Genomic DNA, 13,595 nt, shown 5'->3' with positions numbered 1-13,595 from the left:
TTTATCTAAAAATTCTTCATTTGAGTTTCATTTAAAGTAAGCTTAATTTAATTTCTTTTAACTTTTTTACAGGGATGGATCGTGACTATGGCCATGGCTCCTTTGGAGGTCCAAGATCCATGGACTCTTACCTAAATCAGTCCTATGACATGGACAATCGTGGTGGTGGTGGTGGTGGTGGTAGCAGGTAAATCACTTGAAATTCTTTTGACCAAGTGATTCAACAGCTTAATTTGAGATTCAAAATAAAATATTTTTAAGTGTTCCTTAGATATAATGTCTGATTCTTGTTATCAACAAATTCATATTAAATTGAAAACTTATCATAAGATCTAAAAGATCTAATGATTAAAAAAATACTGGACAATATACTCTTTCTGGGAAATCCTAAATAACTAAAAAATAGGAATGTTTATAAAATATTTTAATGTCTTTTAAGTAGAACTTAATTTTAACCATTATCTAATTTTCAAACTAAGTGTCCCAAACACCTGAGAGCTAAGATAATTTTGGTCCTTTTATTATTGGCATCAATATTTTTTGAAGCTTTATTAATTATTTTTCTCAATCTACTCTTAACTGGGAGTGGTGGGAAAAACAGCAAAGTATTTTTAACTGGTATGATTTTAAGTAAGCTTGTTTAGCAGTATTCTATATCTAAGGAACATATTTAAAATAGGTATTCATATTCTTTTAATTTTAACATATAACTACAAGAGTATATTATAATAATAAGCTTTTTCTTCTCTTTAAATCATATCCAAGTTATTTTATTGGTAGGTACTGCTCATACCAAAAAAGCATAAATTGTAGGACAACTAGCATACTTGCTTAATTTTAATATAGATACAATGTTATTTAAATTTAAATGTTGCTACTATGTAAGTTTAAGGTGTAGTTGATCACTTGTAAGATTTAATCACATTCTGGAATAAAGCGATCTGCAGTTCCTTAGGCATAAAGAATCCTATTGAATGTATTCAAATTAGTTAGGAGAAAAGAGAAATTGGATCCTCATTCCCATATTGTAAGGTCTGGGTTCCTCAGTGGTAGATTTCACTTTTCCCCTGATGCTTGATATGTGTTGCCTCTTTTAGCTTTTGATACTTGTCAGTTTTTTTTTTTTTTTAAGGGAAAATGCATATATATATTTTTTCTATTTGCTGGGTTTCTGAAGTAAATAGTACCTTCCATTTAGTAATCTGAACATGATTGAAATAACATAGCATACTTTAATGTTTTAAAATATCTGTTATTACCATATTTCATTGAAAATGTGCATAGACTATTTCTGTAGGCATTTTGTATTGTTTTTGCGTGTAACTTGGGGCTTTTAATAAAACTAACTAATAAATAAAATATCATGCAACATTTGTAAGTCATCTTTCTACAAGTTTGTTGGAATTAGTTTAATTATATAATATGAGTGATTTATAAGTCTAGAAAGAGTTTTTTTTAAATTTCTGTTGAATTTCTCTTTATTAAAAATGAGAGGAGATTATGTGCTCCTTTCCTTAGGACAGTTTCAGGGGATTATAGGTTTTTTATTTTTGGTTAGGAAATTATTTTAAAAGTAATTGATGTTATGTACTGTTCATCATTTACAACGTAAAACCTTTTCCATGTGCCTTGAAATTTCATAGATAGAGGACATATATTGGAGATAGATTTGATTTTTCAGTCCTGTATCATGTGCCTTAATCCTTTAGAATTTTTTAGACTGAATAGTCTACCAGTGAAAAGAGGTTGAGGATTGATTATTGACCTTGACCTCTAAGATTGACAGATTGATATGATTTGTTAACAGGGATAGCATACAAATTTTAGACTGCTTCAGAGGCAATAGAATAGTTTTGTGACAAACTTTCGGTGTGCATAAGGTTCAGTTCTGGGTTTTCACTAGTTTGTATAGCCCAGGATAGTTTCTTAATTGAAAATTAAGGTGTTGTAAATGCTGTGTATGTTTCAATGTGAGGTAATAGTTCAAAAAACAAAGAATTGACTATCTGTTGAACTCTAGCAGGTGTATTTTTTCCCGAGACTAGGGCTGGGCTTATCTAATGATGGGAAAATGTTTTCTTTTGAATAGAAAAGTCACTAAAAAAAACAGATATAACAAAGTTAAGGCTTATTAAACTTGCCTCTTAGAAATTGATTCAGATGGCTTTCTATCTGGTTGTGTGCCAAATTGCCCAGCTCTAATCAAGTTAAAACAAAATCAGAATTGTATAAATCAGTATAGTATAACTGGATTTTAGTTGATAAATGTCAACTGATAATTTGTCTTTTGAAATGTCTAACATTAGTAAGCTTACCTTTTTTTTTTCCCTCACTGTGCAACTTTTCCAGGTTTGGACCTTATGAGTCTTACGACTCCGGGTCTTCTCTGGGTGGGCGAGATCTGTACAGATCTGGCTATGATTTTAATGAACCCGAACAAAGCCGCTTCGGAGGTAGTTATGGTGGTCGATTTGAGAGCTCCTACCGGAATAGCCTTGACTCTTTCGGAGGTAGAAACCAGGGCGGGTCTAGCTGGGAAGCACCTTACTCCCGTTCAAAATTGAGGCCTGGGTTTATGGAGGACAGAGGAAGAGAAAGTTACTCTTCCTGCAGCAGTTCTTCTTCACCCCATATGAAGCCTGCACCTGTAGGCTCTTGGGGGAGAGGAACGCCTGCTTATCCTGAAAATACGTTTGGAAGCAGAAACTATGATGCTTTTGGAGGACCATCAACAGGCAGAGGCCGAGGCCGAGGAGTAAGTACAACAGAATCTTTTCAGATTCTTTTTACTAGTCACTCTTTTAAACCCTTTCAAGACCATAGTTATAACATGGATCACATTCTGTTTTCATCCCACTGTACTTTGACTAAGAACAAGCTGAGTTGGAAACAAGTTTTTTTTAAGTTGATAAAGTGTGTTTTCTAGCATCTCTTTAAAAATGAATGGCAGGAGAGGAGTGGTTCATGAAGTTTTCCCAAATCTTTTTACTGGAAAGGTGAGGATGATACAGGTTTGGTCTAAAAGGGGTTAAAAGGAGTTGCATTTTATCTGTAAACACAAGCATTTTTGCTGGTGTGATATTCTTAGATTATTGTAAAAGGTAACTTTGAAATCTAAAGTTTTGAATAGGTTAAAGGTGCAATGTATGACTCAAAAAAGTTTTTCTTATAAGCTGTGGCAAGCATAATTCTCAATAGATTCCACATTAAATAACAAAGACTAAAAATTGGAAACATTTTATTTTTGCTTAATCATATTTCTATGTTGGGGAAGGGGTTAATAGGGTGCTTGGAAATGTTTTAAATGGGTTGATATGATACAGTTTTTGTTCAGTTTTAATTTCTTTAATGCAGTCTTTTATTACATGTTTCATTGGTTGATTCCCCCACCTCCATGTAAGTATATACAAGTAGTTTAATATTTTGATTGTCTTAATTTTTACAATTAAAAAACATGTTATTTGTAGGGCAGCTAGTGACACAGTGGATAGACCTGAAGTCAGGGAGACTCAAGTTTAAATTTAGGCTCAGACACTTACTAACTGTGTGATCCTGGGCAAATCACTTAACTTTGTTTGCCTCAATTCTTCATCTGTAAAATGAGCTGGAGAAGGAAATGGCAAATCACTCTAGTATCTCTGCCATGATAACCCAAAATAGGGTCACAAAGAGTCAGACATGGTTGAAAATGACTGAACGACCAGGAAAAACAAAAAATTTGTGCATTATTAACATTTAAATGAGTATATTAAATGTGTTTAATTTTAAAACATATAATTTAAAAGTTTTTTATTACTTGCATTCATACTTAATTTTGATGAGAAGTTTTTCTTGTAAGTATATAGATTTGGAGGTTATGATGTAGTTTGGTCTATAGTAAGTAAATGTAGAATTGGGGATTATTTTGTAGTTTGTCGTTAAAAATATTGTATATCTGTCATTGTTTTAATTGAAAAAATAGATTTTTAAAGTCAGGTGCTCTTTTTTGTTTTTAAAGGAAAGTAATTTTGAGCAAATTAATAAGAAAGCACATGTTTTGCTTCTTAACAGTCAATGGTACTTCAATAAAACTTGATATTCTTATGTAGAAATTTTGCATTTGTGGTAGTTAACTTATATAAAATGCATTGCACCTTTAATGGATAATCAATGGGGTTTTGTTTTTTTTAACTTATAAATCTGTAAGTCATCTTGGAAACTTTGTTTAGTTCTTAATTAGGTTAAGTATAGTTCACATGCATAATATGCAGTTGTAAACAATATAACTGTTTCATATACCTTCATTACATTATATCAATAAGAGAAATTGAAAATAGTTGGGACTTTTATCTTAGATTTGAAAAATGAAAGTCAATGACTATATAAGCTTGTGTTAAAAATTATAGAATATTGAGAATATTTTCTACTTCCTATTTAATTTTGGGTGGGATTTTGATGAAAAATAGTACTTTTAAGAAACATCAGTTTTGTTTTCATGGCAGTAAAACAGATATTTCTGATCTTTGAATTCACCAGTCCAGTTTGAATGGGCTTTTCTTTCTTCCCTTCTTTTGATGAATTAAATAAACCAATGAGATTTTCTTTTTCCCCTGATAGCACTTGTACAGTTCCCATTGGTTTCTTCTCTTCAGATTACTCCTGTGTTTCGTATTTGAAGTTTGTGGTTGTTTAAATCAAACTCTGAGGTATTTGTTCTCTGGGAGTTTTGGTAGTGCCTAGAGAAGAAAAAGAAAAAGGAAGAACAGATTAGTTGTATTTGTGTCCTTCTGTAAGCCTTTTTCTACATGAAACTACAGTTAAGAATCTATTTTCCACATGGGAAATGCTCACAGAGTAGATGAGGTGTGATTATTCTTTACTTTGTCCTATGTCTGGAGGGTAATAAATGATCCTATTTTAAAACCTGTCTGATGTCAGACAGGTTGCTTAATCTCTCTGGATCTCAGTCTTTTTATCTGTAAAATGGGGTGTCAGAAAAAGTATTGGAATTAGATTGTATCTGGGGTCCCTTTCAGCTCTTAATCTTTAGCCTGTGAAGATCTAATGAATTTTAGCACCTTTCTTAAAGCTACAAACACAAGGACTTTTTCTGCTTAGTGAAAGGCAGAATTGTAGCAAAATAAAGATTCAGTATAAGGTATTTTCTTGGGATAGTTCAATTGGGAACTCTGAAGAGGAGTAGTCAGAGAGAGTTGTACAAGTTTTAGCCTTTTGATAGGCATATCCATGATTTGAAATAATTACTGTGAATTTCAGAAATCCATTATTTAGGTAGGAAATATCTATATTTGTTCTACTGGTGGTGAAAATATATACTGATCCATTGAATGTTTTTCCAGGATGCTGCATATGTCAGAATATAAATTCTGGGGAATTTTCAGGAGTAAACAAAAGAATAGGAAATTTGTAACTTGTATATGAATTGGTATTTTAGATTAAGTAATTTCCTAATGGTTATTGATTTCACAAATTTACAGTATATGGGCGATTTTGGAGGCAAGCGTAAACCTGGAATTGTTGTAGACTATCATAACAAACCCAGTCATGTAGCAGTTGCTGCAAGAGGAATCAAGAGAAAATTATTGCAGCCATCTACTAAGCCTGGCGGGACATTTATCAAGAAACTGAAACTGACAAAACTGATTGAGAAGATAAATCAAAAAAAATCACCTAGTAAGTACTAAAGTGAAATGATCATATAGACCTTTTTATTTTTAAAAGTTGTTTTATTTTTTTGATCTCGCTGGATTAACCAAGTTTTATGTAGAAAATTGTATTGATTGTTATATATATGCAGTACTGATTATTGGAATTTAGTTCTTAAACTTGACAAGAACTTTTTAAAGACTTCTAAAAAATTTTCACTTTTTTTGTTGCAAAATTAAAACAGTAATCGAATTGGTCTCAGTCTTGTTGTGGGGGGAGGGGTATTTTCAGCAAATTAAGTTGAGCAAGTTTGACCTTTCCAGCTTCTTAGTTCTATTTGACTGTTCAGATGCAGTAGAAAAAAATATTTACTAAAATGTTTTGATAGTTATGTATTATGAGCTAAAATCCTCAATAGAACTATGACTTTCCAGATAATTTTTACTTTGGAAGATTAACTTTTTTTCTTGAAGTTTCATTGGGACATCGCTAGACCATCCCTTAGATTGTATGTGCAATTGCTTTAAATAATTACGCAAATAAAAAAAGAGTTGAAGTATCCAAAATTTAGCACTTATTCAGTAGATATAGTTATAAAATCTGTTTTAAGTACATATTTGAATTGTCATTTATTATAAATTACTCAATTTTTTTGTGCTGTTATTTATGAAATTTTTTTTTATTTCTTGCAAAATAAGATTCATCTCAATGGAAGTAGTATTTGAATCAGTGAAGGTGAATGAATATGGCAGATATATCAACTATATAGAGAGAAGAAACATTGATCATTGCAATATAGTCTCATTGAGGTTTTTTGCAGTGGATGTGGAGCCAGGGCAAGATTTGTTAGAAAAATAATCAGGATAGTATGCTATAGGTGTGGATTGGTAAGAATACTTAATGCTTTGAAATCTTCAATGACAATGAGTTCTTAGGGAAAGAAAGGTTATTAAATTTGGTCTTTGAGATAATCAAAAATTTGAATTTTTTTTTCTTGAGAGCATCCTGCTCATCATATTCCAGAGAACAATAATATTCCATTATAGAAACTTGCTTTGAATTTTTCTTTAAGAATTATTGTTGCTAATTCTATTCTCTTCCATTTGTTCTCGCCTTTCATCCTACCCCTCCTCAAAAGTGTTTTGCTTCCCCAAAGTGCCCTCTCTTTTATTACCCTTTCCCCCATTCTCATATCCCATTTCCCTCCAATTTTTTCTGCAGGATAAGATAGATTTCTATACTCCTATTGAATATGAGAATAAAGTTCATTCACTCCTCCTTTTTTCCCCCTTTTCTCCTCTACTATAAAAGCTTTTTCTTGCCTTTTTTTTTTTTTTTTTTTTTTTTTTTTTATGGCAGATACTTTGTATCATTCCACTTTTCCCTTTCCCTTTTTCCTGGTACACTTGTCTCTCACCCCTTAATTTCATCATTAAAAAAAAGTTGTTATCTTTTTTTTTTTTTTAATAACTTTTTATTGATAGAATGCATGCCAGGGTAATTTTTTACAGCATTATCCCTTGCATTCACTTCTGTTCCAATTTTTCCCCTCCCTCCCTCCACTCCTTCCACCAGATGGCAAGCAGTCCTTTACATGTTGAATGGGTTGCAGTACATCCTAGATACAATATATGTGTGCAGAACCGAACAGTTTTCTTGTTGCACAGGGAGAATTGAATTCAGAAGGTATAAATAACCTGGGAAGAAAAACAAAAATGCAAGCAGTTTATATTCATTTCCTAGTGTTCTTTCTCTGGGTGTAGCTGCTTCTGTCCATCTTTGATCAATTAAGGCTCTCTTTATCGAAGAGATCCACTTCCATCAGTATACATCCTCAAACAGTATCGTTGTTGAGGTATATAATGACCTCCTGGTTCTGCTCATTTCACTCAGCATCAGTTCATGTAAGTCTCGCCAGTCCTCTCTGTATTCAAAAGTTATTATCTTTATATTCAATTCACATTTGTGTCCTCTGTCTAAATATGCTTTTTCTAACTGCCACAATAATGAGAACATTCTAATGAGTTATAAGTTATTATGTAGGATATGTAGGAATGTAAACAGATAAACCTTATTAAGTCCCTTATGATATTACTTTTCTGATTATTTCCTTATGCTTCTCCAGAGTTCTGTATTTGAAACTCAGATTTCCATTCAGTTCTACTCTTTTCAACATGAATGCTTAAAAATCTTGTTTCATTGAATGACTACCTTTTCTTCTGAAGGATTATATTCAGTTTTGCTAGGTAGGTGATTCTTGGTTGCAGTTCTTGTTCCATTGCTCTCCAGAATATCATATTCCAAGCTTTCAGTTCCTTGTAGAAGCTGCTAAATTTTGTGTTATCCTGGTTGTGGCTCTACAATAATTAATTGTTTCTTTCAGGATGCTTGCAATATTTTTTCCTTGACTTGGGAGTTTGGAAATTTGACTGTAATATTCCTAGGAGCTTTTATTTTGGGATCTCATTCAGGAAGTGATGGATGGATTCTTTCAATTTCTATTTTACCCTCTGGTTTTAGAATATTAGGATAGTTTTCCTTGATAATTTCTTGAAAGATGATATGCAGGCTCTTTTTTTGATCATGACTTTTGAGTAGACCAATAATTTTAAAATTATCTCTCCTGGATCTATTTTCCAAGTCAGTTGTTATTCCAGTGAGTTATTTCACATTTTTTCCCCTATTTTTTCATTCTTTTGATCATAAAGTCACTAGTTTTCATTTGCTCAATTCTATTTTTTTTGAGGAATTATATTTTTCAGTGAGCTTTTGTACCTCCTTTCCCAGTTGGCCAAATTTGCTTTTTAAGGCATTCTTCTCCTCATTAATTTTTAAAATTTCTTTTTATACCTCTCTCAGTTCTTTCCCTAATTTTTCCTCGCTCTTGATTTTCAAAGTCCCTTTTGAGCTCTTCCATGGCCTGAGCCCAATTCTTATTTTTCTTGGAGGCTTTGGATATAGGAGCTTTGACTTTGTTATCATCTTCTGATGTGTATTTTGAAACTCCTTGTCACCATAATAACTTTTATTGGTCAGAAACTTTTTTTGCTTTCTGCTAATTTTCCTTGTCTATTACTCAGTTTTAAACTCTTTTTTTAAAGTAAGACTGTATTTCCTGGGTAGAGGATATATTGTCCCAAGCTTCAGGGTTTTGTGCAGTTTTCAGAACTCCTTCTAGGAATCTGATCACAAGCACTCTTTTCTGGCCTGGAGCTGCTAGGTGTGTCTGCCCCACTGTAGCTGTAAGATCTAGTGTGCTGATTTGCACTGGGGCTCTGCTGATCAGGATTATGCTGGGACTGCACATCAGATTCCCAAACTGTTGTCACAGAATCTCTCCACCGACTCTCTGAATCCCTGGTGTTCCCAGACTGAGAGGTCCAGAAGCCTTCAGCATTGCTGCTGATTCAGAGGTCCTGCCTTGCTGACGCTGGGGTCTGGGCTGGAGCTCGGGCTGGCCTGTGCTGGCATTGCAGGCTCACAAATTTGAATTTGAATTAGTTGGAGAGCAACGTTGTCATCTTGTTTAAGGGGTTATTACAATTTTGGTCCAACTAATACATTGTTCGTAGAGTTATCAACTGATCCTACCATTCTGGAGAGCAATTTGAAATTATGCCCAAAGGGCTATAAAACTGTGCATACTCTTTGATCTAGCAGTGTCTCTACTGGGTCTGTATCCCAAAGATATAAAAAAGAGAAAAGGACCTATGTATGCAGAAATGTTTGTAGCAGGTCTTTTTATAGTGATAAGAAACTGGAAAGTGAATGGATGCCCATCAGTTGGAGAATGGCTGAATAAGTTAGGGTATATGAATGTTAAGAAGTTATTATTCTATAAGAAATGATCAGCAGAATGATTTCAGAGAGGCTTGGAGGGACTTACATGAACTGATGCTAAGTGAAGTGAGTAGAACTAAGAGAGCATTGTACACAGCAACAAGATCTTGTGATGATCGATTCTGATGGACTTAGCTCTTTTTAACAATAACATGATTCAAGCCAGGCCTATAGAAAGAGACACCCAGAAAGAGCACTATGGGGACTAAATGTGCATCATATACTGTATATATAGTGTTATATATTTTCGTATAACGTGCACATGTAGTATTTTCACATAACGTGCACATGTAGTATTTTCACTTTATTGTTTGCTTGCATTTTGTTTTCTTTCTCATTTTTTTCCTTTTTGACCTGATTTTTCTTGCGCATCATAATTGTGGAAATATGTATAGAAACTTGCACGTGTTGAGCATATTGGATTACTTGCTGTCTAGGGGAGGAGGTGGAGGGAAGGAAAGGAAAAAAAATTTGGAATACAAGGTTTTGCAAAGATAAATGTTGAAAATTATCTGTGCATATGTTTTGAAAATAAACAGCTTTAATCAAAAAGAAAAGAAAAAAAAATAACAGTATTGGGCCAGAGAATTAATTGCCAGAGTTTGGGGCAGAGAGGAAGACATAAGCCAAATAACTTTATAGAAAAAGGTGGGGATAGTGGTGTAGCTTGGTAGTTTACCACAACATGAATTGATAGAATTCTGCATTATATAAATTGTCCAAGGGACCAAAGGGCATAATAAGAATGAAGAATAAGTTTATGTAAATAAAGGAGAAGCTTGGAAAGAATATTTTGATTAATATATAGAATTTCATGGTTCTGGAGTTTGAAGGCATTTAATTTCAAGAGGCTGACATGTGATGTTTACCATGCCATAGTTTGATTCAAGTAGGATAGAGGAAATTTTTGTATTAGGCATTTAGGTTGTTTGTGATTTTTGAGAGAATAATTTTAAGGGGGGGATTCCAGTTTTCAAGGAATGCAAAAAAAGAATTAAGTGCAAAGAAATGAAACTTTAAGTATAGACAGTTTTTATTTTCCAGGAAGTTTAGCTGGGAAGAGGAGAACAGAAGAGATCCTAACAATTGAAGTAGAAGAATCAGATAAAGGTTTTCTTTTAGAATTGAGGAGACCTGAACATGATGGAACAGGTGGCATGAAGTTGGTAGTAAAGGAGATTGAAGATTGAAGATAAAGGAGAATAATTTTTGGAGCAAATATTAGATAAAGGTTCACAGAATCTCAGTTGAATGGAATTTCAGTGCACAGTTCTTTAGGAATCACTGACGATGGATCAGCAATTACACCTGCCAGTTTTTAGTATTTGAGTGTATAGTTCATTGATTAGCTTGGCCATTTGAACTTAGGAGCGGCTGAGTGTTTTCTTTCTCTCTCTATGCTGGTTTATCAACTTCCTACTAGCCATTTTGTTCTTTGTACTCTAGTCCAAAGGTCCTTCTTCTGGGCAGAGAAAATCAAAGCAAAGTAAGTTGAGTAACTCTTCCCTGTCCACTTTATCTTGCCTCCCCTAAATAGCTATCTTTAATCTTCTTTGATCTTCCACTTTGACTCAGTAGTTAAAACACCGACAATAAATACCTGTGATTTTTGTTGTCCTTTAATTTCCTTCTATTTTCCTCATTCTAAGATCTTCATTAGCTTTGGGGCATTTTGAAGCTTTAGTGTTTCTTACATTATTCTCTTAAGATTTTTTTGTTTTTACCTATTGCTTTCTGCCCTCATTTGCTTCTGTCCAACTATCATAGTGACATCTATGAAAACTTTCTATTCCTTTTTTTTTTTTTTTTTTTAAACTTTGTTTTTTGGAGAGAGCTCATGACTCATGTATAGAGCTCTAGGTCTGGAATTGTTTCTTCACAAATTCTCTGGAGACATGGTCATCAAATTGATCAGAATTTCTAAATCTTTCAAAGTTGTTCTACTTTATGATGTTTTGTCCTTGTAAAAATTATTCTCATTCTTTTCCTTTCATTCTGCATTACTATCTAGGATTCATCTTACTCTGAGCTCTCTGCAGTCATCTGCTCTTTCTTACTAGGCAATAATATTCTCTCTTTCATATATCATAGTTTGTTTAGCAAGCATTTTGCAAATGATGAGCACTCTTTTAGAGTTGACTTCTTTTCCTTTTTTTTTTTAAAAACACCTCCTCTCAATTCCCTCTTCAGAATCAGGAAGTCAGTTTTGCTTAGTACTATTCCTTTGTAGTATTGTCTTTTAGCCTAATATTCCTCTCCACCATTCCCATTTGTATTTTCCTGTTGAATCTGATAATATTGCTCTACCAAATTGTGTGTGTGTGTGTGTGTGTGTCTAAAAGAGAATTGTGGCTACGGGGGTAGGGTGGATGGATGGATGGATTTCATTCTCCTTTGTCCATTTCAGACAAGTGTAAAATTCATTTGATTTTCTCTTCCCCATAACATATGCTTAAATCTTATGTATTCTCCTTCTTAGGTATCCTTATTATAAGAAATAGCAAGTTTTACTATTATCTTCCTCCATTCTTTTTAATTTTTTCTTAGTCTTTTTATTCTCCCTTCTCTTCCTCTTCCTTAAAACCCTTGCAACTGCTTAGTTGGGAAGAGATGAGATCCTAACAGTTAAAGTAGAAGGGTCAGTAAAGGGTTTAGAATTGAGGAGACCTGATGGTTCAGATGGCAAGAAGTCCATGATAAAGGAGAAGATTGAAGTTAAAGGAGAATATTTTTTGGAGCAAATGTTGGATGAAGATTGCAGAATCTCAGAAGCCCCTAGTCCTCTGGTTTTTCTTATTTAACTCCCTCAATATCTTTGAGGACATTTAGGTTCTGATAGGATACTTATTTCTTTTACTTTTCTCTGCCTAGTGCAATGTCATCATATAGCCTTTTCCAGTTTCTCAAGTAAATTTAGTTTTCTACAATTCTTCTTATTGTAATGTTTTTGCATTTTAAAGCTTCTATTGAACTCTAGTCTTCTAATCAGAAATGTTTAAAAGTCTAAGGGTCCATTTTCCTCCCTAGGAATTAATACTCACTTTTGGAGGGAAAGTTATAGTTAACTGTAAGCCTTTATCCTTGCCTTTTTGAATATTGTATTCCATGATTTCTTCTTATTTGGAGTTTAAGCTGTGAGATGTTAGGTGACTTTGTTGATGAATTGGTATTTAACCTGTTGCTGATGCTTCTATTTTTTGAAAAGAACAAAAAAACCCAGGAAAAATCCTTAGCCCAAACTTCTCCCCACCAAAAAATATTTCCATATATAACATAGAACACATTGTGGCCAGTATAAGGTTACTTTGGAGCATTGTCACTGCTAGTTCTAAAATGTCTAAAAAAACTTTTCTGAATCTGTTGGCTAAAAGAGAAGGAAGAAATTTTATTAAATTTTTTTTGGTTTAACTATTATTATTCATATAATGTACTAGCTAAAATGATCCCTAAAAGTGACGAAGAAAAGCGACGAGTTGAAATACGAAGAGAGAAACAAAGGCGGAGAAGAGAGAAGATCAGTGAGAAGTATGGCGATGTATACAGGTCTGTGCTTAATACAGAATAATATAGGCAGCTTTTGTTTAGATAAACATTAAGTGCTTGCTGTGTGAGAGATGTCATGGTAGGTGCTAAAAACATATTAAGGTAGGGGACATTTCTGAGAAATTTACTCATATTTCCATTATTTAGTGTTTTCAATAAGGTTATGTAGTAGGAAAGGACCACAGAAAAAATCACAAGGAAAGGAGCAGTGGCCTTGGAATGGGTGGTGATAGCAATGACAGTGGAATCTCAGGACTGCTAAGTATCACATCCTTTCTATCAGCAGTGAGAAGCACTGGCACATCTGGAGAAGATGCTCAGAATTGTTGCCTGAGATCAAGGGTTTAGACCTTGGCTTGGCTGCTGCCTGCTGCATTTTAGACAAGCCCCTCAGGCTCTTTGAGCTTCATTTTCCTCTTCTGTAGACAAGAGCCTCTCTAGATCCTGTGAGCTCTAGCTGTGTGAGCCTCTCACTTTGATTACTGTTCCCAAGCAGGAAGCAAAAAGTGGAAAGGGGAAGTAGGGGCAAGTACATGACTTAGAAGGGGCATGGAAAGATGTCCCAA

General features: G+C 33.8%; 1 protein-coding gene across 2 annotated transcripts in view; it reads left to right on the top strand.

The window, feature by feature from the left end:
* The window catches only part of LOC127563500 (DBIRD complex subunit ZNF326-like), a 116,209-nt gene that overhangs the window by 89,698 nt on the left and 12,916 nt on the right, over nucleotides 1–13,595 (top strand). For both annotated transcript variants that reach the window (XM_052000023.1, XM_052000021.1), the window contains exons 3-6: nucleotides 73–187; nucleotides 2,350–2,755; nucleotides 5,478–5,673; nucleotides 12,921–13,029. In XM_052000023.1, coding sequence (XP_051855983.1) covers nucleotides 73–187; nucleotides 2,350–2,755; nucleotides 5,478–5,673; nucleotides 12,921–13,029 — 826 coding nt within the window. The remainder of the gene's footprint in view (nucleotides 1–72; nucleotides 188–2,349; nucleotides 2,756–5,477; nucleotides 5,674–12,920; nucleotides 13,030–13,595) is intronic.

Source organism: Antechinus flavipes, chromosome 4 (genome assembly GCF_016432865.1).
Source record: "Antechinus flavipes isolate AdamAnt ecotype Samford, QLD, Australia chromosome 4, AdamAnt_v2, whole genome shotgun sequence".
Classification (NCBI taxonomy): Eukaryota; Metazoa; Chordata; class Mammalia; order Dasyuromorphia; family Dasyuridae; genus Antechinus; species Antechinus flavipes.
The sequence above is the reverse complement of the archived record's forward strand: the minus strand, read 5'-3'. Positions and strand labels throughout refer to the sequence as shown.